The sequence below is a fragment of the Pan paniscus genome, chromosome 18, assembly GCF_029289425.2.
Source record: "Pan paniscus chromosome 18, NHGRI_mPanPan1-v2.0_pri, whole genome shotgun sequence".
NCBI classification, from domain to species: Eukaryota; Metazoa; Chordata; class Mammalia; order Primates; family Hominidae; genus Pan; species Pan paniscus.
The window spans coordinates 4,466,399-4,491,464 of NC_073267.2; the positions used below are offsets into that span (position 1 = coordinate 4,466,399).

General features: G+C 48.7%; 1 protein-coding gene and 1 long non-coding RNA gene across 5 annotated transcripts in view; both read right to left on the reverse strand.

Annotated features, from left to right (window-relative positions):
- Nucleotides 1-319: 319 nt before the first annotated feature.
- On the reverse strand, nt 320-17,088 carry LOC130540910 (uncharacterized). Of its 3 annotated transcripts, XR_010110469.1 has the most exons (4): nt 8,255-17,088; nt 6,697-6,826; nt 2,643-2,682; nt 320-1,477 (listed from the first exon to the last, which is right to left on the reverse strand). It is a non-coding gene; the product is annotated as an uncharacterized LOC130540910 (long non-coding RNA). The 3 variants fall into 3 exon arrangements; XR_010110470.1 differs by lacking the exon at nt 2,643-2,682; XR_010110471.1 differs by having other exon boundaries at nt 320-2,682.
- Nucleotides 17,089-20,660: 3,572 nt separating this feature from the next.
- Nucleotides 20,661-25,066, reverse strand: part of ADCY9 (adenylate cyclase 9) — a 151,247-nt gene continuing 146,841 nt past the window's right edge. For both annotated transcript variants that reach the window (XM_003815131.5, XM_008968014.5), the window contains exon 11: nt 20,661-24,950. In XM_003815131.5, the coding sequence (XP_003815179.1) occupies nt 23,759-24,950 (1,192 nt within the window). In that variant the 3' untranslated portion in view covers nt 20,661-23,758. The remainder of the gene's footprint in view (nt 24,951-25,066) is intronic.

The following is a 25,066-nucleotide window of genomic DNA, read 5'->3' on the forward strand; positions in this document are numbered from 1 at the left end:
TAATCTTTCATACTGTATTTGTGCTGTGCATTTTTTATGTTTAGAAGTGTTTGGTCATCAGAGAAATGCAAATCAAAACCACAATGAGATACCATCTCACACCATTTAGAATGGCAATCATTAAAAAGTCAGGAAACAACAGATGCTGGAGAGGATGTGGAGAAATAGGAATGCTTTTACACTGTTGGTGGGAGTGTAAACTAGTTCAACCATTGTGGAAGACAGTGTGGCGATTCCTCAAGGATCTAGAACTAGAAATACCACTTGACCCAGCCATCCCATTACTGGGTATATACCCAAAGGATTATAAATCATGCTACTATAAAGACACATGCACACGTATGTTTATTGCGGCACTATTCACAATAGCAAAAACTCGGAACCAACCCAAATGTCCATTAATGATAGACTGGATTAAGAAAATGTGGCACATACACACCATGGAATACTATACAGCCATAAAAAAGGAGGAAGTCATGTCCTTTGCAGGGACATGGATGAAGCTGGAAACCATCATTCTGAGCAAACTATCACAAGGACAGAAAACCAAACACTGCATGTTCTCACTCATAGGTGGGAACTGAACAATGAGAACACTTGGACACAGGGCAGATAACATCACACACCGGGGTCTGTCATGGGGCGGGGGGAGGCGGGAGGGATAGCATTAGGAGAAATACCTAATGTAAATGACGAGTTAATGGGTACAGCAAACCAACATGGCACATGTATACTTACGTAACAAACCTGCACATCGTGCACATGTACCCTAGAACTTAAGGTATAATAATAATGATAAAGAAGTGTTTAGATACACAATCACTTACCATTTTGTTGCAGTTGCCTACAGTATTCAGTGGGGTAACAAGCTGTACAGGTTGGTAGCGTAGGAGCAATAGGTTACACCATGTGGCCTAGGTGTGTGGTAGGCTGTGCCATCTAGGTCTGTGTAAGTGCAGCCTGTGATGTTCACACAATGACGGAATTGCCTTATGTCGACTTTCTCAGGTGTCCATAAGCAACACACAGGCTGGGCACAGTGGTTCACGCCTGTAATCCCAGCACTTCGGGAGTCCGAGTTGGGCGGATCACCTGAGGTCAGGAGTTCAAGACCAGCCTGGCCAACATAGTGAAACCCCGTCCCTGCTAAAAATACAAAATTAGCCAGGCGTGGTGGCACACGCCTGTAATCCCAGCTACTTGGGAGGCTGAGGCAGGAGAATCACTTGAACCCAGGAGGCGGAGGTTGCAGTGAGCTGAGATTGTACCACTGCACTCCAGCTTGGGTAACAGAGCAAGACTCCACCTCAAAATAAAAAAAAAAAATAAAGCAACCCACATCTGTAATTGATCTGTATTACCTCCCTTCCCTTCTGTCTGCTCTTGAAAGGGTCCAAATGGCACATCTATCTTGTCAGGTCATGCACATCTCCGTTAGGCAAATCTTGAAGATTCTTCAAAGTTTTCCTGTTTCACCCTGTCAATTGGCAACAAAAATCACATATTTTAAAAAACAGGAAATTTATCAGAACAGACTCAAATAAGTGTATTTTCTATGTTAATGTTGATGCAGGGCAGGTGAGCCCCCAAATTGGGGCTTAGCCTGGGAAGGTTCTTGGCTTCACCCAGGAAAGAATTCAAGGGTGAGCTGGTGGTGTTAGACAGCAACTTATATTGGAGCGGCAGTGTCCAGCAGCAGCAGAGGGACTGCTCCCTGCCACACAGGGCTACTCCATAGGCAGTGTGCCCAGAGTAGCGGCTCAGAGGCAGTGCTGCCATCATATTTATACCCACTTTTAATTACATGCAAATTAAGGGGCAGATTATCCAGACTCTAGGAAAAGGGAGGTAACTTCTGGGTGCTGGGTCATTGCCATGGAAAGGGATGGTAACTCCCAGATGTTGCCATGGCAGCGGTAAACCGACCCGGTGCACTGGTGGGCGTGTTTTGTGAAAATCTGCTTCCACCCAGTCCCTGTTTTAGCTGGTCGTCAATTTGGTCTGCGTCAGGAATCAAGTCCCGCTTCCTATCTCGATGTGATGGGAAAGGAGACTCCCAATGAGGACTTTGAGACATTACAAAATGTTGGCCAGGCGCGGTGGCTCACACCTGTAATCCCAGCACTTTGGGAGGCTGAGGCAGGTGGATCACTTGAGGTTGGGAGTTTGAGACCAGCCTGGGCAACATGGTGAAACCCTGTCTTTACTAAAAATACAAAATTAGACAGGCGTGGGGGCATAGGCCTCAAGTCCCAGCTACTCGGGAGGCTGAGGCAGGAGAATCACTTGAACCTGGGAGGTGGAGGTTGCAGTGAGCTGAGATTGTACCACGGCACTCCAGCCTGGGCAACAGAGCGAAATTCCGTCTCAGGAGAAAAAAAAATTAATCAAGAAGAATCCAGGCTGGGCGCGGTGGCTCATGCCTGTAATCCCAACACTTTGGGAGGCTGAAGCGGACAGATCACCTGAGGTCAGGAGTTTGAGACCAGCCTGGCCAACATGGTGAAATCCCGTCTCTACTAAAAAATAAAAAATTAGTTGGGCATGGTGGTGCACACCTATACTCCCAGCTACTCGGGAGGCTGAGGTAGGAGAACCACTTGAACCTGGGAGGCGGAGGTTGCAGTGAGCTGAGATCATACCATCGCACCCACAGCCTGGGAGACAAGAGCAAAACTCCATCTGAAAAAAGAAGAAGAAGAAGAAGAAGAAGAATCCAATTTTCTTCAACATTATCTTCATTTAGAGTTCTTTAATTATTTTTTAAAAAATAGAACAAGGGATCCATTCCTCATGCTTCTACTGATGGCAGCTCTCCCTAAAGCAGGACATTCCAAAAACAAACAAAAAAGCAACAGCCAAACATACATGGAAGTAAGATGGTCTCTCGAAGCTCTGAGAATTGGAAAGGTTTCCTTTCAAGAAACTTGAGTTAGCTTTTGGAAAATGATCTTTTCTATGTTACTAGATATTTCTTTTTTTTCTCTCCCCATTTTACTTAAATAACTTATTCAATTAACATCTATTTGCCAGGCTTCAAAGTCAGATCCTGGAAGAAATACAAAAAAGCAGCAAATAATGGGAAACCATCCCGGCCTGTAGGAAACTCACTAACTCAGTAGAAAGGCAGGCTTATAAATGACACCAATACAGCGTGCTTGGGATTTCATGGGATCACATGTATTTTGGTGTTTGGAAGCACAGAGGAGCAAGTATTAATTTTTTAAACGTAGTATAATGAAAAATTTCAAATATAAACAAAAATAATAGTATAATGAATCCTGTTACCCATCACCCAACTTACAAAATAATTATCCTATTGCCAACTGTTTCATCTCGGCCTTACTACCTTGCAGGTTACTTTCTTTTATTTTTACAGTGTTTTTTAGATATAGTTACATATAGTAAAATTCACCCACTCTCAATGTATAACCAATGCCTTTTAGTAAATTTGTAGAGTCATGTAACCAACATGATCCAATTTTTAGAACATCTCCACCATCCTAAAAATTTTACTCTCAACTTGTGACAGTTCTCCTCCCTTGCCCCAGCAACCGTTGATCTTTCTGTCTCTATAGATTTGCCTTTTCTGGACATTTCATATTTCTTTTTTTTTTTTTTTTGAGACGGAGTCTCACTCTGTCGCCCAGGCTGGAGTACAGTGGCACCATGTCGGCTCACTGCAACGTCCCCCTCCTGGGTTCAAGCGATTCTCCTGCTTCAGCCTCCCGAGTAGCTGAGACTACAGGCACCTGCCACCATGCCCAACTAATTTTTGTATTTTTAGTAGAGATGGGGTTTCACCATGTTGTCCAGGCTGGTCTCGAACTCCTGACCTCAGGTGATCCACCCAATTCAGCCTCCCCAAAGTGCTGGGATTACAGGTGTGGGCCACTGTGCCTGGCCTCTTTTTTTCTTTTTTCTTTTTGGAGTGCAGCGTCACAAACATGGCTCACTGAAGCCTCAACTTCCTGGGCTCAAGTGATCCTCCTACCTCAGACTGCTGAGTAGCTGGGGCTACAGGCACACGATGCCCTGCCTGGCTAATTTTTTAGTTTTTGTAGAGATGGGGTCTCACTGTGTTGCCCAGGCTGGTCTCAAACTTCTGGGCTCAAGGGATCTTCCGATCTCAGCCTCCTAAAGTGCTGGGATTACAGGCATGAGCTACTGTGCCCAGACTCACCTTAATTTTTAAAAATGTTCATGGTGGAGGAAGGGGCAGGAACATCCACCAGCACCAGCCAGGGTTCTCTGAAAAAGGCGCTGAATATTTTGCTCAGCTCTGTGCTTCTGTGCTCGAGCCAACCACACGTATACTTGAACACGAAGGAATGTGCTTGAGCATTAAGGAATGTAAGCCACAGGCTCATGCCTGGCTGCCTTCCAAGGAGTCATAATAGTCACGGATATCTGCTTCCAGAGGCAGATGTGGCTTGAGCCCTCCCTGCGAAGTGGGGTGTGGGAAGAGGACCCTGTTTCTGATGCAAGTTCTGGAACTGAGGTGGATTCTCTATCAAGGCACAGAGAGGAAAGAAACCTTAGTCTAATTCCCAGGTTGGCCGTCACTCCCTCTGTGCCTTACATATGCCTGAGCCTTTGTTTGCCTTCCTGGAAAATGGGATTCCTTGCATTTTACTGAATTTTAAAACATTTTATTAGAATTAATATACTGGTTGCTGAGGGGTTGTTGGAACCCCAGGAATCCATCATAGTGAGATTTATTCCTTCCGGTTCTAGCACATTTTGATTTAATGAGAATTGCCTGGTGCTTGAGATCAGGTCTGGTGCTGGAGTCGTAGGGGCCACTTGTGTCTCTGGATGGAGGAGGTGCCAGGACCAGGAGCTGCGGTAGGAGGAGCATGGCCCGGGCCCTTGGGGACAGCCCTGCAGCAGGGGAGGCAGTGCAGACGCAGGGAGGCCGAGCTGCAGTCTCCGCTCGCGGTGCAGCGCCTACAGGAATCTTTGGAGGCTCAGCACAGGTCGAGGTCACCCCAGCCAGGGTCCCCAAAGCCCTAAGTCCGTGTGAAGAAACCCGGGAGGGCTTCCAAGCCAGCACGGATGGCCGAAGATCCTCCAGGGCTTGCGGCCACTGCGGTTCCATCTGCCTGTGCGGCTCCCACCTCTAACTGTGGCCACTGTCTTCCCAGTTCCCCAAAGTTTGCTCATGGGGAGATTCCTGGTGATCATAGGTCCTCTGCAGCTATCTGAAGGGTGAGTTGATGAATGAATAGACAGGTGAATGGAGGATGACCACGACAGTTTCTGGAGGGCCACAGGTTGGGCTGGGCTGGGCACCTTGAGAACACGTGGGTTCTTGTTTCTCCCGGAGGTCTGGCATTCCCTGGTAGCATCCAGAAGGCCGAATGCACCTGAGTGTGCTCTGCCTTCCCTCTTAGTCTAAGCCTTATTATTTGTTTAATTATTAATAATAATTATTATTATTATATATTTTTTAAAGACAGGCTCTCACTCTGTCACCCAGGCTGGAGTGTAGTGGCGCCCGCATGGCTCACTTCAGCCTCAAACTCCCAGGCTCAAGTGATCCTCTCACCTCAGCCTCCTGAGCAGCTGGGACTACAGGTGTGCAACACCATGCCTGGCTAATTTTTTTTTTTTTTTTTAAATATACAGATGGAATCTCACTGTTGCTCAAGCTGGTCCTGAACTCCTGGGCTTAAGCGATTCTCCTGCATTAGCTTCCCAAAATGTTGGAATTACATGTGTGAGCCTCCACGCTGGGCCCCATAGCCTAAGTTTTTTTAAATGTAATTTTTTTTGTTGTTGTTTATTGAGACAGTCTCGCTCTGTTGCCCAGGCTGGAGTGCAGTGGTGTGATCTGGGCTCACTGCAACCTCTGGCTCCTCCCAGGCTCAAGCGATTCTCCTGCCTCAGCCTCCTGAGTAGCTGGGACTACAAGCGTGCCCACTACCACGCCCAGCTAATTTTTGTATTTTTAGTAGAGACGGGGTTTCATCATGTTGGCCAGGCTGGTCTCAAACTCCTGACTTCAAGTGATCCACCTGCCTCAGACTCCCAAAATGCTGGGATTACAGGCATGAGCCACCTCACCCATCCTCAATATATATTTTTCATTGAGATCTAAATCACATACCATAGAATTTTAATGTGTACAGTTCAGTGGTTTTTAGTCTTTTCACAATAAATTGAGTTTTTGAGTAGACAATGCATTCATATGGCTTAAAATTCAACGATTACCAAGGAATATACACGGAAACATCTTCCTTCCCCGCATCCCGCATACATAGATCATATTATCTATTTCTTGACTATACTCATAGATATTTTATGCAAATACAAGCAAATGTATTCCGTCCCTTTTTAATCTACATGGTGGAGAACTATATGTACTGTTCAGCATCTTGCTTTTTTACTTAACTTGGAGGTCCTGCCGGTACCGAGCTTTCTCATTCCTTCTGGTGGCTGCCTGGTATTCTAGTCTATGGATGGATAAATATTTATTGATGGATATTTAGGTTGTTGCTACACCTCAGCTTTTGCAAATAAATGCTGCAAAGAAGAACCTGGTGCATGAGACATTGTGAATGTTCGGGCAGATCTGTAGAAGTAATTCCCAGAAGGGCGCATGTTTTTTACATTTTGACAGCTCTTGCTAAATGGCCCTTTATAGAGGTTACACCAGTTTTAATTCCCATCAGAATTTATTTCCAAACCTACCATGAGATACGCCAGCACTGACAAGAATCCTCACTGCGGCATTGTTCATCGCGCCCCAAACTGGAAACAGCTCAAGCGATCCTCAGCGGAACGGAGAAATCATGGCCTCTTCACGCGATGAAATATTACGCTGCAATGAAAAGAAACAAAATTCTGCTGCACACGGCAGGGAGGAATCTCCTAGGCGGATTGATGAGTGAAAGAAGCCAGACACAGAACGGTCCTTACTGCATGATTTCTGTGATATGACTCAACCCCGAAGTCAAAAGGAAGACGCAATCTAGGATGACAGTGGTGGAAACAGAGGTGACCCTTGGGCGGCAGAGGGAGTCTGCTGAGCGTCTAGAAACGTCGTATATCTTGTTCGGAGTGATAGCTGTATGGGTGCATCAATGTGTGAAAACTCACCGAGCTACGTGCACTTTACTGATGGAAGTTGCACCCCAACAAAAACTTAAAGGGTTTAAAAATATTGCCCACACTGACGCGCAAACAACACGACCGCCCCAGCAGGCAGACTCCTCCGGTGCAAAAGCTTAGGTGACAGGCTGTCTTTCTTTTGTCCAGTCCTGAGCCAGATGTGGGTTCTGGGCCAAGGAGGTGAAGCACGAGGCTCCCTCTGCTGCCTCCAGAGCTGTCCAGGGTTCCCCTCTGCGCCCCCAAAAGCGCAGGGTCACACCTGTCGGGGAGGAAGGACCAGAGCGACTCTGCGCCCTCACCCCACCGCCCCCTTCTCTGTTTGCTCTCTGACCGGTGCTGTTTCATTGTTCCCTTCCTGGACGCCATCCCCTCGTCCAGACAATTCCCTGCACCAGCTGCCAAGCAGCTGCCTGGCTATTTATAGCCTCTGTCATCAGCCCCTTCCTCCCGCCCTTGGCCCCACTCCTGGGACCACTCTCCCTACCCCCACCCACTTTCCAAGGGTCCGGCTGTGTCCAGCCAACCAGGAGAAGAGTGGGGATAGTAGAGGCTGAGTTCGTTGACAAATATCATAGAACACAATTTTCAAAATGTTTCTGGAACATTCCAGGACCCGTTGTTGTGGGGAGGGACCTGCCCTTGCTGAGCTGATCCCTTGGTCTCCTGAGGTGACCTCAACTGTGTCCATGGCTTTTGGACAAGGTGAGATGAACTTAATTCTTTTTTTTTTTTTTTTTTTTTTTGAGACAGAGTCTCGCTCTGTCGCCCAGGCTGGAGTGCAGCGGCGTGATTTCAGCTCACTGCTACCTCTGCCTCCTGTGTTCAAGCGATTCCTGTGCCTCAGCCTCCCGACTAGCTGGGATTACAGGTGTGTGCCACCACACCCTGCCTGTTTTTGTATTTTTCAGTAGAGGCGGGATTTCACCATGTTGGCCAGGCTGGTCTTGAACTCCTGACCTCAAGTCCACCCCCCTTGGCCCCCCAAAGTGCTGGGATTACAGATGTGCGCCACCGCGCCCGGCCTGTAATCCTACTGGCCGTCAAATCCACTTTAAAAGCAGTAAAGGCTCTTTCTCGTCCTTTCTCACCCCCACTCAGTCCATCTCCCTTCCCCCCACCCCTTCCTCCCTGCACCTACCTTTCTTCCTTCCTTTCTCGGTGAAGTGAAGGGTCACCTCTCATTGTGGAAGAAGGACTAGTAAAGCCAGCTTTAAATGAACATTACTGGGTTGGCCTATGCCAGGCAGGCGCGAGGTCTCTATTCCCCATGTGACAATCAAGCTGGGTGCGTTCACGCCCAGGATGCTGGGGTTGTCCCACCTCTAGGTTTGGAGTGGGACGACGAGGAGAAGCAATTTGTTCAGGAGCAGAGAAAGTTCGCTTGGCTGTGACTCATCGCCTCTCCATTGAGAGTCTCCGGCGGGTCCGTGATCATCGGACACGATCATGATCCGTCCTCAGGCCCTGCCTGTGCAGAGTGCGCGGAGGCCAAGGAGTTATTGGCAGAAAAGCAAGAGCGGAATGAGCTTGCGTACTTGAAGTCTGTGGCCGTCTGCCAACATCTCCTTCAAATATGAACATTCTTATTTTCGCTCTGGAAGTTTTTGTCAGGTTTATTGCAAATGCAAGGGTGGTGAGCAGACAGAAACAAAATGGTATTTACTGAGCTGGAAGGACTGTTTTCTCAACTGTTTCTCAAAAGCACGCAAGTAGACGTGCACTTTCCTGGGTGACATCAGGTTCTCCGTGGGGATTTTAATCCAAATCAGATATGGCCTTGTTTTACGAGGGATCCTCTTGGGTCTCAGGGTGTGAGTATTGATAATAAGTACACGTCCATCCAGTACATGGCGAAGACCATCGTAAGCCACCCCTGGAAACACATACAAGACAGATGGGCACGCCGTTCACAGGATAGCGCAGAATTCTAATGAATTTCATTGGCATCAAATGTTATGTTCCTGTAAACTGAGAGCCATTAAATTAGAATGAGTGCCTCACAATACTTCAAAAATGACTCACTTAATTGAAAAAACGTCTCGGAAACATAAATTGGTAAATCAAAACTAAAACTAGTACCCTTTAAAAAAAACTGAGAATGATGTCCTTAAGTTTTTTTTTTTTTTTTTTTTTTTTTGAGACGGAGTTTCGCTCTTGTTGCCCAGGCTGGAGTGCAATGGTGTGATCTCGGCTCACTGCAACCTCCGCCTCTTGGGTTCAGGTGATTGTCCTGCCTCAGCCTCCCGAGTCGCTGGGATTACAGGCACCCACCACCACTCCCAGCTAATTTTTGTTATTTTTAGTAAAGAGGGGGTTTCACCATGTTGGCCAGGCTGGTCTCAAACTCCTGGCCTCAAGCAGTCCTCCTGCCTTGGCTTCCCAAAGTGCTGGGATTACAGGCATGAGCCACCATGCCCGGCTGGGATGACTATTTTAATCTCAAGAGAGCCATCTGGGTTCCTTCCAGGGCACAATTCTATTTAAGGGTATACTTTCTTATTTTTACACAAGTTTGATAACTGGATTAAAAAAAAGACGAACTTTTTTTTTTTTTTTGCATAGACCAAAAAATGTAGCCATAAGAGCATTTGTTAATACGCACGTCTAACATCCTTCTTCCCACCTCCCTGTGCAGCACAAAGTGGTAAAGACAGCAAGAATTTTCATTCTAAACAGTTGGGCTGAAATTAAACAACAACAACAACAACAAAAACCCAAATGCCCATTCTCCTCCCAGCGGAAGTACAACCTCTCTTTGTATCCTGTTACTAATCCGCTGCACACACCTGTTCATCCAACAACAGCTAACAAAAGTCAGACTCCGAGTTAAGAGATGTACACATCACAGTTTGTGCTGGAAATCTGATCCAAGCACATGGACAGAACTTTCTATGATTCTCGGCTCCTAAGCTTGGCGGCTTGTTTTCAGCGTATTCTTAAAAACCTAGGAAACTGGCAATCATACTTCTAAGTTAAAAGATTGGGAAATCAGGCCAGTGAATAAATACTTACTTTGGATCTGCACTATTGATGAAAAATAAAAAATCACTGGAAAAAAATGAGCCCCTTTCTTCTATTTTTGCTCAAAGCAGTCCAAAGAAAACAAGTTTTGGTTCACTGCTGTCTGTGAGCTCAGTGTTGAACAAATTCCAGCAAAATCACAGAGAAAGTTGGAACCAGATTTGCAGCGCTGTATCTCATACATGTTTCTTCTTCTTCTTTTTTTTTTTAAGAGAAAGGGTCTCGCTCTGGTGCCCAGGCTGGAGTGCAATGGCACAATCACAGTTCACTGCAGCCTTGAACTCCTGGATTCAAGCGATCCTCCTGCCTCAGGCTTCTGAATAGCTGGGACCACAGGCACGCACCACCACCCCCAGGTGCCTTTTATATCATTTGTAGAGATGGGGTCTCACTATGTTGCCCAGGGTGGAGTGCAGTGGCATGATCATAGCTCACTGCAGCCTCCAACCCCTGTTGCCAAGGCTGGTTCCAAACTCCTGGGCTCAAGTGATCCTCCCACTGTGGTCTCCTAAAGCACTGGGATTATAGACGTGAACCACCGAAGCTACCCCGTGGTTCTTAAAAAGGGGTCTCCTTAAAAAGGAAGCTTCACCTTCCTTTTTGGTGTGAGGGAGACAGACCGTCAGGGAGAGGGCACTTTGTTCTTCTAATTGCCTTTCTGCAGAGGTTCCTGCTCAAGGAACGGGACGCCTAAACCTCAAATCCCCAGTGGCATTCAAGGCTGCTCGCAGGCACAGGGCGTGTTCTGGCCAATCCTGTTCAAGCAAGGGGAGCTGACATTGGCCCAGCACAGGCAGGCTGCACAGAGCTGCAGCCCATTCTTCCTGGAAGCGCCTGCATCAGAGCCAAGGATAGGCCACCTAGTAGCAGTGTCCCTGGAGCCTGGTGCTTGGCTCAGTACATTAAAATACAACAACCAGGCCGGGTACAGCAGTTCATGCCTGTAATCCCAGCATTTTGGGAGGCTGAGGTGGGCGGATCACTTGAGGTCAGGAGTTCGAGACCAGCCTGGCCAACATGGCGAAATCCCATCTCTACTAAAAATACAAAAATTAGCTGGGCGTGGTGGCCTGTGCCTATAGTCCCAGCTACTTGGGAGGCTGAGGCAGGAGAATCACTTGAACCTGGGAGGCAGAGGTTGCAGTGAGCCGAGATCGCGCCACTACACTCCAGCCTGGGCGACAGAGCGAGGCCCCATCTCAAAAAATATATACGTATTTCACAGATACAGTCCTTCCTGGTTTTGGTAATTGACAGAGCATAAGCAGTTTTTAATTTTTTTAAATTTACAATTAGGCTCCTGCACGGCAACTCTCTTCCTGTGAACTGAAGGGAAACTTGGAGTCTCCCTCTCCACAGGGTTCTCGTCTTCTGGAAAAGAGAAGATGGGAAAATGCGGATAAGAAGAGGGTTAGAGGGGAGGAAAGAAATAAAAACCGAGCAATTTCTAGAAAACATGATGATTAAAAAAAAACCATCCACGCTTTTGGAATGGACGGATTCTTTAACACCTGTGGATTTCCTTATTCTGTGACTAGCAAGCTCCCAAGCCCACAGGTAGGAAGCTTCAGCCAGTGTGTGTGGAAAAAACGCCAGTTTTGGGATATGACGGACAAGTCAGAAGCCTGCTTGAACCGCCGTCACCCCTTTGCAGCCATCCAACACCACGAACAGCAAAAACATCACGTTCTGGCAACCTGTGGGGACAAAGTGACCATCAGCACGGGGAGGTCGCTGTCAGAGCCGCGTCACAGCTCTTACGCCTCCCAGAATGGTTTTTGGTGTGAGGATTGCTGCATGGATTGAGAAGGTGGAATTTGATTGGAATCACTGGATCATCTCAGGGATGGCTAAATCCTAAAATGCCTACAAAGCGTGAAACTGACTCAGGATTTCACAGAGGATGGTAAGGCTCTGATTTTTCCACTTGGCACTCATCTGGGTGTTATCATTAGCACTTTGGTTTAATGCTGCAGGGTGAGGAGGATGTACTCAGAGGCCCCACTGACGCACCCCGTCCAGTGGCTTCTGACATGCAGAGCTGCAGGACGGGCGTCGCTGAGCTGGCCGGGGCAGGCTGGGAGCTGAGCTTTGCAGACACTGGGTGCTGGTGAACGACGATGCTTCGACATCCACTCTTCTGGGCATTCCCAGCCTGTCCTCTGCTCTGTCCCTGCCCTCCCCTAATTCCAATTGGTGGGATTGGGTGGGGCTCTCTGGGCCCCACACTGGCCTGAGAGCCTGGCGTGCTGCTGCTGGGCCAGCCCAGGAGCGAATGGATGAAGTTCCTCTTTCTGAGCCGGGATCAGGCCCAGAACTCCCAGCTCGCAGCTCACTGGTGCTGAAACCAGAAAGGACCTCTGGGACTTCGTGGCAGCTTACAGGGAATGGCTAGGAGTGTCTCCCTCTGGGCCAGTGAGTAGGGTCCAGACCAGGAAAAGCGTCAGAAACAGAACACGAGGTTCACCAAGAAGCCAAGGGGGCCGGCTGAGGGCCAGCATCGCACGTTGATGCTGGGAGGTTGCTGCTTTGCAGGAGTAAGGGAAGGAAGAGGCCATCTCAGAGCACCCGCAACACTGGCGTCCACACAGGGGAGCCCTTGGCAGAGCCATCCACAGCGATGATTACTGTGGACACGGATGGGGAGGCCCTGTGTGTGAGGCAGTGACAGAGCCATTGGTTGGGAACACAGCCAACTCTTTTGGAGTTTTGTTAACTATCCCGAGGTAGAGGCTGAGGGGGACACGCCTACATGTCATGCCACAAACTTAGCATACTAGAACATGCTAGATTTTCTCTCAAAGCACGCAGGTCTGAGCCTGTCATCATTCTGCCAGTATAACAGACAGGTGAATGAAGAGACGGGGGAACTTGGAAATGAGGGGCTGAAAAGGAGAGAAAGTGGACCCTGGTACTGGCTGTGTAAGAAAAGTAAATAGTGACCCAGAAGAATTTGGGTCACGGTCTGATTCATACAATAAATTCATTTTGTCTCATTTGAAATATTTTAGGAAAAAGGCATGCTTTTATCCAAAATTACGTCAAAAATTGCCTCAAATGTCTCTCATTAAAAAAAAAAAAAAGTAGTTGGACCAGGCGAGGTGGCTCACGCCTGTCATCCCAGCACTTTGGGAGGTGGAGGAGAGAGGACCACCTGAGGCCAGGAGTTTGGGACTAGCCTGAGCAACACAGTGAGACCTCATCTCTATAAAATAAATACATAAAACAGTTGCACCTTATCTTCTTAGCTCTTAATTGAATTAATGTCCTGAAAGTTCACATAAATGACATTCTTCAATATTCAAAAAGAAGCCAAAACAAAACCCAGTCTCCAGGCATCAGATTGGACAAGGACTTTAGAAGTCTATGGATGTCCTTCATTTAGGTTTGTTTGTTTGTTTGTTTGTTTGTTTGTTTTAGACGGAGTCTTGCTCTGTTGCCCAGGCTGGAGTGCAGTGGCGTGATCTCAGGGCTCACTGCAACCTCTGCCTCCCAGAGGTTTCAAGCACTTTTCCTGTCTCAGCCACCAGAGTAACTGGGATTATAGGCGCATGCCACCACGCCCAGCTAATTTTTTTGTATTTTTAGTAGAGATGGGGTTTCACCATATTGGCCAGGCTGGTCTCAAACTCCTGACCTTGTGATCCACCTGCCTCAGCCTCCCAAAGTGCTGGGATTACAGGGGTGAGCCACCACACCTGGCCACAATTTAGGTTTTTTTAAAGCTTAAAAAAAATGTTTTGGGGTCTTGCTCTGTTGCCTAGGCTGGAGTGCAGTAGTGAGATCATAGCTCACTGCAGCTTCACCTCCTGCACTCAAGCGATCCTCCCAATACAGCCTCCCAAGTAGCTGGGATCATATGTGTACACCACCGTGCCTGGCTAATTTTGAAAAATTTTCCGTAGAAAAAATTTCTACAAAATTTTTTGTAGAAAAATTTGTAGAAACGAGGTCTCACTATGTTGCCCAGGGCTCAAGTGATCTTCCCATCTCAACCCCACAAAGTGCTGGGATTACAGGAATGAGCAGCTGCACCCAGGCAAAGTCATATTTTTTTTCACCTGAGAGCTCCAATTGTCACGAAAATCTCAAATTATATTCTATGATAATTCAAGTTAAATGGGCAAGTAATATTTCTTTTCTTTCCTTCTAAGTGCCTGAAATACTAGAAATACACAATAAGGGCTTTTAAAAAACTACCTAACACAATAAAGAATTGTGATAGAATTTATTGTGTAATCAACAAGTTAGGGAAAACTGATTTTGCATTAAAGGAACATCTTCTGTTTCTGTTAAATAGCAGGAAGGACAAGACACCAGCGCAATGAGCTTTTTTTTTTTTTTTTTTTTTTTTTTTTTTTTTTTTTTTTTTTTGGGATGGAGTCTCCCTCTGTCTCCCAGGCTGGAGTGCAGTGGCATGATCTTGGCTCACTGAAACCTCTGTCTCCCAGGTTCAAGCGATTCTCCTGCCTCAGCCTCCCAAGTAGCTGGGATTACAGGTGCATGCCACCACACCTGGCTAATTTTTTTTTTTTTTTCTAGTAGAAGCTGGATTTCACCATGTTGGCCAGGCTGGACTCGAACTGCTGACCTCAAGTGATCCGCCTGCCTTGGCCTCCCAAAGTGCTGAGACTACAGGCGTGAGCCACCGTGCCCGGCCAGCAATCTGCCTTTTCTATGGAGGCACAAATGTGCAGCAAACCTTGCCTCTCTCCTGTGACCATTTGGATAATTTGGTTACTCTGTAGACACCAAGTTGAGGATTTTCAGAGATCAGGCTTATTTGAGCAATTAAACATTTCTCCATTCTAAGCATACACTAGATAATAAATATTCCACACATAATTTAAGCAATGAATCTTATGAAAAGAGGGACGGAGGGAGAAGGGGGAAAATACGTTTTTCCTCGTGGTCACTTTCTGAACGACTGTCTAAGCCTGACATTAAACTCACACCCTCCCCCTCCATCTGGGTTCTTCGTTCTTTCCTTGAAAAGGAGGAGGAAGGGCAAGAAACCGTTTGGATGTGATAGCGTGCTCTGTTTCTGGCTGTTACCAGCAAAAACACTGTGGCCAATGATGCCCAGGTTAGAACCTGGGCTTTCTAACCTGATAAACAGAAAAGGCTTCTGCCAACACTTCAATGGGGCATCCTGAGGCCAGAGGAGGCTCCAGGGGTTTTGAGCTCGTTGGCAGAAAAGCACAGCATGAACAGCAGACTATCTTCCAGGTAGAGGCATATTTGCGTATGTGAAAACAGAATTTACCGGCGGAAAAGTCATTCTCTTGAAGTCAAAGCAGTGCCTGGTGATCTCGTTGCTGAAGGTTTATCTACAGTCCTAGAGTCAGGGAGGGGGAGGGTGATGGCGGAATGGGGGTGGAGGCCACAGGCGGAGTGCAGAACCGTGGCATCCTGGGGCTTGAGGAAGGCAGGTGTGTCCTTGGAGAAGAATAAATGTCCTAGAGACGCAGAACCAAAGCTGGAGCTGGGCTGAGCTGAGACCCGAGGGTTCCCACAGGCCAGTTCTGGAGGAGTTAGAGAAGGCTAGAAAGCCGTGGAGAATACGGGATGGGGGTCCTGGGAGGGCAGGGCTAGGGGGCGGTTCAGGTGCGTCTTGGCACAAGCATGTCTGTGCCCCCGGGCGTCCTGAGCAGAGCGGGGTGTCAGGGCGGGGCGCGGGCATTTCGCTCCTCTCTCCCTGAACCCTTTCACATCCTTCCCGATCCTGTTTTGCGTTATCCCAGGATCACACGCACAAATCCAAACAAACTCTTCTGGTCCCGTTCATCTCCCTCTCATCCTAGAGGGCACGGATTTTGTTTGATGAGAAAATAAAGGTCAGAGGGAGACAGGACACAGAAACAGCAGCTCTCGGGAGGGCAGCTGGAGGCCGGGCTAGGGCTGCCTCCACTGTGCCCGGGCTGGGGGGGATTGGCAGAGACGTCTGGGTCCCCAACTGTCGGCTCTTCCCTCAAAGAGCAGCGGGGGCCCTGCGGGAGGATACACCACCCTGAAAGACTCTCACCAGCCAACCCAAGCCAGTGTTTGTTCTGCCTGGCTCTGGGACCCTCCTGCCAGGACCCCAAGCACTGCCGAGGGAGGAATTTTAAAAATAAAATGGATGGGCCGGGCACGGTAGCTCACGCCTGTAATCCCAGCACTCTGGTAGGCTGAGGCGGGCAGATCACCTGAGGTCAGGAGTTCAAGACCAGCCCAGCCATGGTGAAACCCCATCTCTACTAAAAATACAAAAAATTAGCCGGGTGTGGTGGTGTGCACCTGTAATCCCAACTACTGGGGAGGCTGAGGCAGAAGAATCACTTGAACCTGGGAGGCGGAGGATGCAGTGAGCCGAGATCGCGCCATTGCACTTCCAGCCTGGGCAACAAGAGTGAAACTCCGTCTCAAAAAAAAAAAAAAAAGAGAAACAAAAAAAGATGATCTTATGGGCAGCAGCTGCCATGAGCTCCTTCATCAAGGAACCAACACAGAAGTGGTGCAGTTGTTTTCTCTGAATCTTTCTCGTCGGTTACTTTTTTTTTTTTTTTTTTTTTTGAGAGAATCTTGCTCTGTCGCCCAGGCTGGAGTGCAGTGGTGCAATCCTGGCTCACTGCAACCTCTGCCTCCTGGGTTCAAGCGATTCTCGTGCCTTAGCCTCCAAGTAGCTGGGACCACAGGCACCCACCACTACGCCTGGCTGATTTGATTTTTGTATTTTTAGTAGAGACAGGGTTTCACCATGTTGGCCAGGCTAGTCTTGACTCCTGACCTCAGGTGATCCTCCCGCCTCGGCCTCCCAAAGTGCTGGGACCGCAGGCGGGAGCCACCACGCCCGGCCTCGGTTGCTTTTTATTCAGAGGTTGAACTCTCCATAAAGCCATGGACAAAAAAATCATCTCGCATGCGTTAGGGTTGACGTTGACAGCCCTATTTAAAAATGTTGGCCAGGCACGGTGGCTCACATCTGTAATCCCAGCACTTTGGGAGGCTGAGGTGGGTGGATCACTTGAGCCCAGGAATTTGAGACCAGCCTGAGCAACATGGTGAAACCCCATCTCCACAAAAAATACAAAAACCAGCAGGGCGTAGTGGCGTGCACTTGTAGTCCTTGCTACTTAGGAGGCAGAGACAGGAGGATGGCTTGAGGCCAGGGAGGTTGAGGTTGCAGTGAGCTGTGATTGAGCCACTGCATTCCAGCTTGGATGACAGAGTGAGACTCTTATCTCAAAAAAAAAAAAAAAAAAAAAAAATGTCCGTACTTGATTCCTCATATCTGGAAAGTCCCTTCAGTTTATAAGTGGAATTCATAGTGGTAAAGCCACTGGGACAAGCACAGCTTCTACTCACAGCTGTTTCTCAAATGCTCTCATGTATTGCAGAAAATTTAACAACCTAGGTAAATTAAAAAACCTAAGTAAAGGGAGTTTAGGGCATTATTTGGCACACAGTAGTCGCTTGACAAATACTGGCTGGATGTTACTTATCTGTTGGAAATAATTCAACTAACATATTTGTGTACTGAAACGTTTTTTAAGCAGCTCTTCAAATATATTTAGATAACTCACATTAAATTCTAAAATATAATTTTGATTAAAAATGCATGTATCAAGGCTGGGCACGGTGGCTCATGGCTGTAATCCTAGCACTCTGTGAGGCCAAGGCAGGTGGATCACCTGAAGTCAGGAGTTCGAGACCAGCCTGGCCAACATGGTGAAACCCTATCTCTATTAAAAATACAAAATTTAGCTAGGCGTGGTGGCGCATGCCTGTAATCCCAGCTACTCAGGAGGCTGAGGCAGGAGAATTGTTTGAACCCAGGAGGTGGAAGTTGTGGTGAGCTGAGATCGTGCCACTGCACTCTAGCCTGGGCAACAGAGTGAAACTCTGTCTCAAAAAAAATAAATAAATAAAATAAAAACGCATGTATCAATGAGTAGCATTAACATGCCAAATCAGGTTTCCAGCGGAGAGTCCAGAAACGCTAGGAAACCTCATCTGCAGAGAGTTGGAATGAAAAGTCATCTCTCCTCTGGTTACCGTGGATCAGGGGCACTCTATTTGCATTCGTGGACTCCTGAAATTATATATAAAATCAAAAGATTTGGCCGGGCACGGTGGCTCACTTCTGTAATCCCAGCACTTAGGGAGGCTGAGGCAAGTGGATCAACTGAGGTCTGGCGTTTGAGACCAGCCTGGCCAACGTGGTGAAACTCTGCCTCTACTAAAAATACAAAAGTTAGCCAGGCATGGTGGCACGAGCACCTGTAATCCCAGCTACTCAGGTAACTGAGGCAGAAGAATCACTTCAACCTGGGAGGCGGAGGTTGCAGTGAGCTGAGATCGCACCACTGCACTCCAGCCTGGGCGAGAGAGCCAGACTCTGTCTCAAAAAAACCAAGCAACGGAACAACAACAACAACAACAAAAATCAAAAGTTGTTTTTACGTGCATTTTTTCTGGACAAAGGAACCATAACCTTCATCAAATTATCAAAGCCTTTGCGAGCCAAACCCCTCCCCACCCCGAAAAAAAAACAATGAAGAATCCCTGCTGTTGAATGAGACTCTAACAGGCGCGCGGATTACTTAACTCACATCTCCTTCAGACTTTCAGGGCCAGCAGGGATACGAGAATTCCCTAAGCTTAATTACTCTAATATTCAGTAACAACTCTTTAGAGTCATGATATTTAAAAAAACAATTTTTAAAAAGGAACTGTATAAAAATAGACACTTGGGAAGATTTTAAATGTACATGTCCATTGCGTGCAAGTGTGTACTTTTTCTTAATCGCTTCCTCTTGGCTTTCTCCGGTTAGTTTCACTTTCCCAGTACGCAGGATCTATTCCAGGTGGCCACAGCGATAGATTCCCACAGTGGGGAAAAGCAACCATGTGAACAAGACTTCAGATGAAAGAGAAACCGCAAATGATCAGTTCTGGGGCTGATTGCAAAAATTAGAGGCTGCCTTTCCTGGCTGTTTGAGAAATCCTCTAAGTCCCTGGGTGCCCTTTCTAGTAGAAAGACCCATGTTCTGGCTGGGCGCGGTGGCTCATGCCTGTAATCCCAGCACGTTGGGAGGCTGAGGAGGACGGATCACTTGAACCCAGGAGTTCGAGAATAGCCTGGCCAACATGGCAAGACCCCGTCTCTGCAAAAAAATACAAAAATTAGCTGGGCATGGTGTTGCGCACCTGTAGTCCCAGCTACTCAGGAGGCTGAGGTGGGAGGATCACCTGAATCAGGGCAGGTCAAGGCTGCAGTGAGCCCTGATGGTCACTGCACTCCAGCCTGGGTGACAAAATGAGACCCTGTCTCCAAAAAAAAAAAAAAAACAAACAAAACCTCCATTCTTACAAGACCCTCAAGGCAGCAAGGACGGTTATTCCCTAAGCTGGAAAGGTGGCCAGGGAGGCCTGCAGTGACGACTCGGGAGGAGAGTGACCTCATCAAATAGCATCCTCATTGGCCCCGGGCTCCAGCAGAGAATCAACTGGAGGCTGCACCCCCGCAAGTCCATGAGCAACCACCAGAAGCCATGAATTCAGCTCCCTTTGTGGAGTCTACAAAAGAATCTGTGTGCCCTGAAGTTGGTCATAAATACTTAACTCACCAGGCCGGGCACAGTGGCTCATGCCTGTAATCCCAACACTTCAGGAGGCTGAGGCGCACGGATCACTTGAGGCCAGGAGTTCGAGACCAGTCTGGCCAACATGGTGAAACCCTGTCTCTACTAAAAATATGAAAATTACCCGGGTGTGGTGGTATATGCCTGTAATCCCAGCTGCTAGGGAGGCTGAGGCACGAGAATTGATTGAACCCAGGAGGCAGAGGGTGCAGTGAGCTGAGATCGCACCACGGCACTCCAGCCTGGGTGACAGAGTGAGACTCTGTCTAAATAAATAAAAATTAAAAAAAAAAATAACTCATCAGGAAAACCCCTACAGGGGAAGGGGCTCTAACCCCTGGAAGATCCATAGTTTGGCCTCAGATGCGGGAGTGTGGTGAACTCCCAAGAAGTGTAGAAAATGGCATGTGTGTTTTTCTGGGAAGAGGCTCTATGACTTTAAACAGATTCTGAAGTGGCTTTGTGACTTCCTCAAAACACCTGGGACCCCAGTGATCTGTGTACCTGCAATCACTCTTTCCTTTTCAGAAAACCTACTTTTCCCCCCTCAATTCCTTCTCTAAGGATGTTGCAGAAAACTATTTAGAAGGCCCGACAGGGAAAATCTCACAAGCAAAACTTGTCCTGCAACCTTACTTTTATTGTTTAAAAAATTCTGTGTAAAAATAAATACTTTTCAACTCAAGTTAACTGGAGCAAATAGATCCAATTAAAAAAATAACATAAACACAAACAGGGTTTTCTACTTGCCCTGTTTCTGAAGTCATGACGTGAAAGAAAGGCAAACCCACCCAGGTGAGCCACAGATCGCAGAAAACACGAGCTGTCCAAGGAAGACCGCCCTCCTCTCTGAAGCACTGCTCATCGTTTCAATAAGAAAACACCAGGCATCATATATTTAAATTTTAGAATATTTTAATGTCCATTTCTTCAGTGAATGCATTTTGAAATTATTAGAATTAACAATTTAAAAAGAGCAGATAAAAGGAAATATGGAAAATGCAAACAGTCGGTTCTTGCTAATTCAATTTCAGATTCTAGGCATGATGTGATTTTCCAAACAACCAATTAAAAAAAACTCCTTACCTCGAAAATCTAGAAATTCAAATGCAGACGTGTCTTTGGAAACTACAAATGATTACAGCCCATGTGACAGGAAGCACGCGGCCTTCGGCTCTCCGGATCGTGTGCAAATGTGCAGGGGGAGCCCCCGCGGGTGACGTCAGTGTGGATGAAGTCACGGGTGTGGCAGAGCCTGTGGGGCTCTCAAGCTATTCGAGGGTTTTGTAACTGATGCTCTACATTTGTTTGCATTGGATAAAATTGTGTGTGCTTGTTTACCATATATATATATATATGGATATATAATTCGATCTGAGCTGGGACTGAGAAGAAAATAGCAATTGCAACTCAAAGCAACTATTTACACACATTCAATGCTGAAGTATTGCTTCCTGCCCTAAGTTCCTAAGAGGTATTGCCACCCTGAAGCACGACCCATGCCGTCAGCAGCCCTCGTGCCAGCTGCTTAGAAACTCGTGTCTCCAGCACGATGTGCTCGCTGCCAACAGACAAGAGATGCACGGCGTTTCCGCTGCAGAGATTCTGTGGGTCTGCACTGAGGTATGCGTCAGAGCAGGGGACGGGGAGGACCCGAGGGGCTTCGTGGCCCAGAGAGAACGTCTGCACTGGCTGTTTAGGAAGGCTCAGGGTGTTTGAAAGACAACGTTAAGCTCTGGGTGAGTCTGCACGGGGCTGAACCAGACTCCACTTTGCAGCTCATTGGTTTCCCGGGGTGAGGAATCACAAACACCTTTGTGGTTGGGGAAGGAAACGGGCTTGATGGGGAAGAAGTGTGTGCGGAGAACTTTGCGGAGCATGTTCTGAGCGAGACAGCAAGGTCGTGAGCAAACGCCCAGCCCCTCAAAGCTACACAGCCTGGAGGGGAAAGGGGAGGGGAGGACATTCAAATATACACCTTAATACTGATGCAGAAAGAGCTTCATGTGACCACAATCCCCACGAACAAGGAAAGCATCAGGTAGTGTTTTTTAAGGAAAAAAAAATCTACGGTGTTTTATAATACATTCTTTAGAAGCAAGAGGTATTGTCACAACCACCCTTTCTTCGGTATTGGAAGACCAGCAAACTGACAGTCACACCTGACAGGAAACCTTACAGCTAATGGCGGGAGGTGCCCTGGACTCTCAGGACGCCGGGACCCCGGCTCTGGCTGTCCTGATGGGTGGCCATCCCAGGCACCGCCCCTGCAGAGGTGGCGGGTCAGAATTGTGACTTCTTCATGCCGGGGAGGGCAATCTGTATGTCTTTGGGGAGGAGGAGTGATGATGGGGACTGATGCGGTGTGAGAACGAGACAGTGAGATTTGACAGCGGAAAGCAAAACGCACAGGGACATCAGGCAAGACTGACAAGGAGTGCACCCTGGGCCTCATTGGCGTCCTGGGGTCCCCTGAAAGAGTGGCTACAACTCCGACCGGACAACTCGGGCGAGTTCACTTCCACACAAACTTCAGACTCAATATGGCAAAACATAATCAGACAGGACCAGCAGCCAACTGCCCGGAGGGAGCTCCCCTGGGTCTCCCACACCACCCTCGGGATTCTGCCCCTGACAAACCCCGCATTTGCATCCAGATGCCTCTGTCCCTAGATACGGTGTGAGAACTCCATCTCAGAGCTGGAATTTCCTCCCCAGATTAAATCCTGCCACAGATAGGCCCTGTGCCATCTGAGAGCGGGAGGCAGCCAAGAAACTTCTCGAATTTGTGGAAGCCAAGATGGCACCGGTGCTGCCGGCCCAGACCCCCATGGTTCTGAGCTGGACCCCGGCAGGGAGGAGCCCCCGTGGGTGGCAGGGGCAGCTGGTGGGCTTCTTCTATTCCTCTAGCCTCAGAATTGCACTGGCCATGCTTTGAGGTCCCACTCAGACCCCTCTTGGGGTGGGGAGGTTGGGGGCAGCCCCAGGTGGCCAAAACACAAAAGAGACATCTGGTTACCTTCCTCGGAACTGCCCTCCCCTGTGGCTATGTCCCCCCACCCTGAGGACCCAGCACCCCTCCCGGGAGCGCACATGCTTCCGGGTAAATAAATAAATAAATAAATGCAACCTCGGATGTTTATTTGGTGTTTCCCTCTCCGATGAGTCAGCTTCCAGGACAACGCCTCCACTCCCGACGGGAAGACCCCTGGGTGGAGGGTCGGGGGTGAGAGGTGGCTCTGAGACCCCCGAGGCCTGGGCACACGGGCGTCGTGCCCGGCTGGCATTTGCTGTCTTGGCCTGCATGCATGTGGGCGAGCCCCTAAACCCGCTCAGTGCAGGGAGCGCGGCTCACCCACAGCCCACGGGGCGCGGTGCTCGGGAAAGTGCGGGTGGGCAATGGGGGGTGGCGGAGCTGTCGTGACATGCCCCCTTCGCACCCCCTCTTGGTGGATTACTGGCACTTTATATCAGATTCATGAATGCAAGTGTGTGTGCGCATATGTGCTTACATAGAGAGGTCGGGTCGCAGGGGAACACTGTGACATAGACAGAAACAAAATAAACTCAAAAACAGGGTATTAGCCAGAGAACCGAAAATAGTGTCTCGTGGGACGTGGGAAAAAGCAATAAAAATGAGATCTTAACCACAGCTTTTGTTCTAAAAGTCAAATAATACCCAAAGCCATGATCTCCACTGGCGGCCTCTGTCCCGAGACTCGAGGCCGAGGCCAGCCCTGAAGGCACTTGTTCTCCACCACGTGCTGAACGGATGACCCAGAGGCAGCGGGGTTTCCAGGGAAGGGAGCGAAAGGGAAGAATGGATGAAAATGAACCCTGAATAACTGTGATCCACACAGAAGTTAGGGCTGAAATGACCACATAACACCACGTCCGGGGAGGGCAACTGTGGCGCTTGGAAAGCACAACAGCCAAATACAAATATTATTGTGTTTCAACAAACAGAGCACCTCGGGCAGCGGGTGGGCGCCGCCTCACACACTCTTTGAAACGTTGAGCTTGGTGAGTTCGTTGGCTTCTTCTATTCCTGTTTCGTCACAGTCGTCTTTCTCTATGGCTTTGCCAAATCGACCCCTTTCTTCGGCTTTGACGGGCTCCTTCCACGGTCTCTTGGGGGACAGGTGGGCATCCTTGGCCTGCGTGCTGCTGTCAGAACCCAGAGATGTCTTGTCCACATACTGGACAGAAGGCACCAGGTTGGCAATCTCGTCTGTGGGAGACCGTCCGATGCTGCCATCCACCTGGACGCGGATGTCTGGGGAGATGGACAGCTGGTGCTGTGGGATGACCCCGTGATCCGTGCACTTTGGGTACAGGTAGGTCTTCATCTGGCCTTTCCCCTTCACATTCACGGTCCCTCTGTAGTCGAAGTCATAGCCCATCTTGCTCAAGACGCGGTAGCTCTCTTCGCTCACCTGGATGCGGCACTCCACGCCGGTGGTGTCCATCCTGCTGGCGATGTTGACGGTGTCTCCCCAGATGTCGTACAGCAGCTTGGTGGTGCCGATGACCCCCGCCGTGAGGGGCCCATGGTTGAAGCCGACGCGGAGCTTGAAGTTGAACCACAGCATGTTGTTGTTGAAGTCGTCCACCACGCGCATCATCTCCTTGGCGAACTCGAACAGGATCTGCAGGTGCTCCTGCGGGTGGCTGCCGTCCTGGGCCTGCGCGGTGTTCAGCCCTGACGCCGCCATGTACGTGGCTCCGATGGTCTTGATCTTCTCGATGCTGCTGTAGTCCGGCTTGCTTAGGAGCTCGTCAAAGTCCCCGATGAGCTCGTTGAGGACCCGGTAGCACTCCTTGCCGCCCTCGTAGTTCTCCTCGTAGAACTCGCTGAAGTTGACGATGCTGGCGAAGATCACCCCTCCGCTGTCGTGGTTCTTGGAGTAGGTCTGGGACACCTTCAGCTGCTCAGCCACGTGGTAGGGGATGATGTTCCTCAGCAGCCAGTCTGCCTGGTCCCGCATGCTCTGGATCTTGGTGCGGTGAAGATCGGCTTCCACGTCTCCGTGGTAGTGGAGGCGGTAGCTGACTTCAAATTCGCGATTCAGGAACCAGACCAACAAGAGCAGGAGAAAGAAGACGAGAACCACCTCCTGGCCGATGAGGCTGGCCGGCCGCCGGAGGTCACGCGGCACCGAGCTATTGCACGGGTTCCTCTCGGAACTGGAGAGCAAAGACACGGGAAAGGGAGAGGTTACTGCTCGGCGCTTCCAAGCTCAGAACAGCCCCGCTAGCTACGCAAAGCTTTGTTGAGTCCAGGCCTTCAACAACCTGAAGCT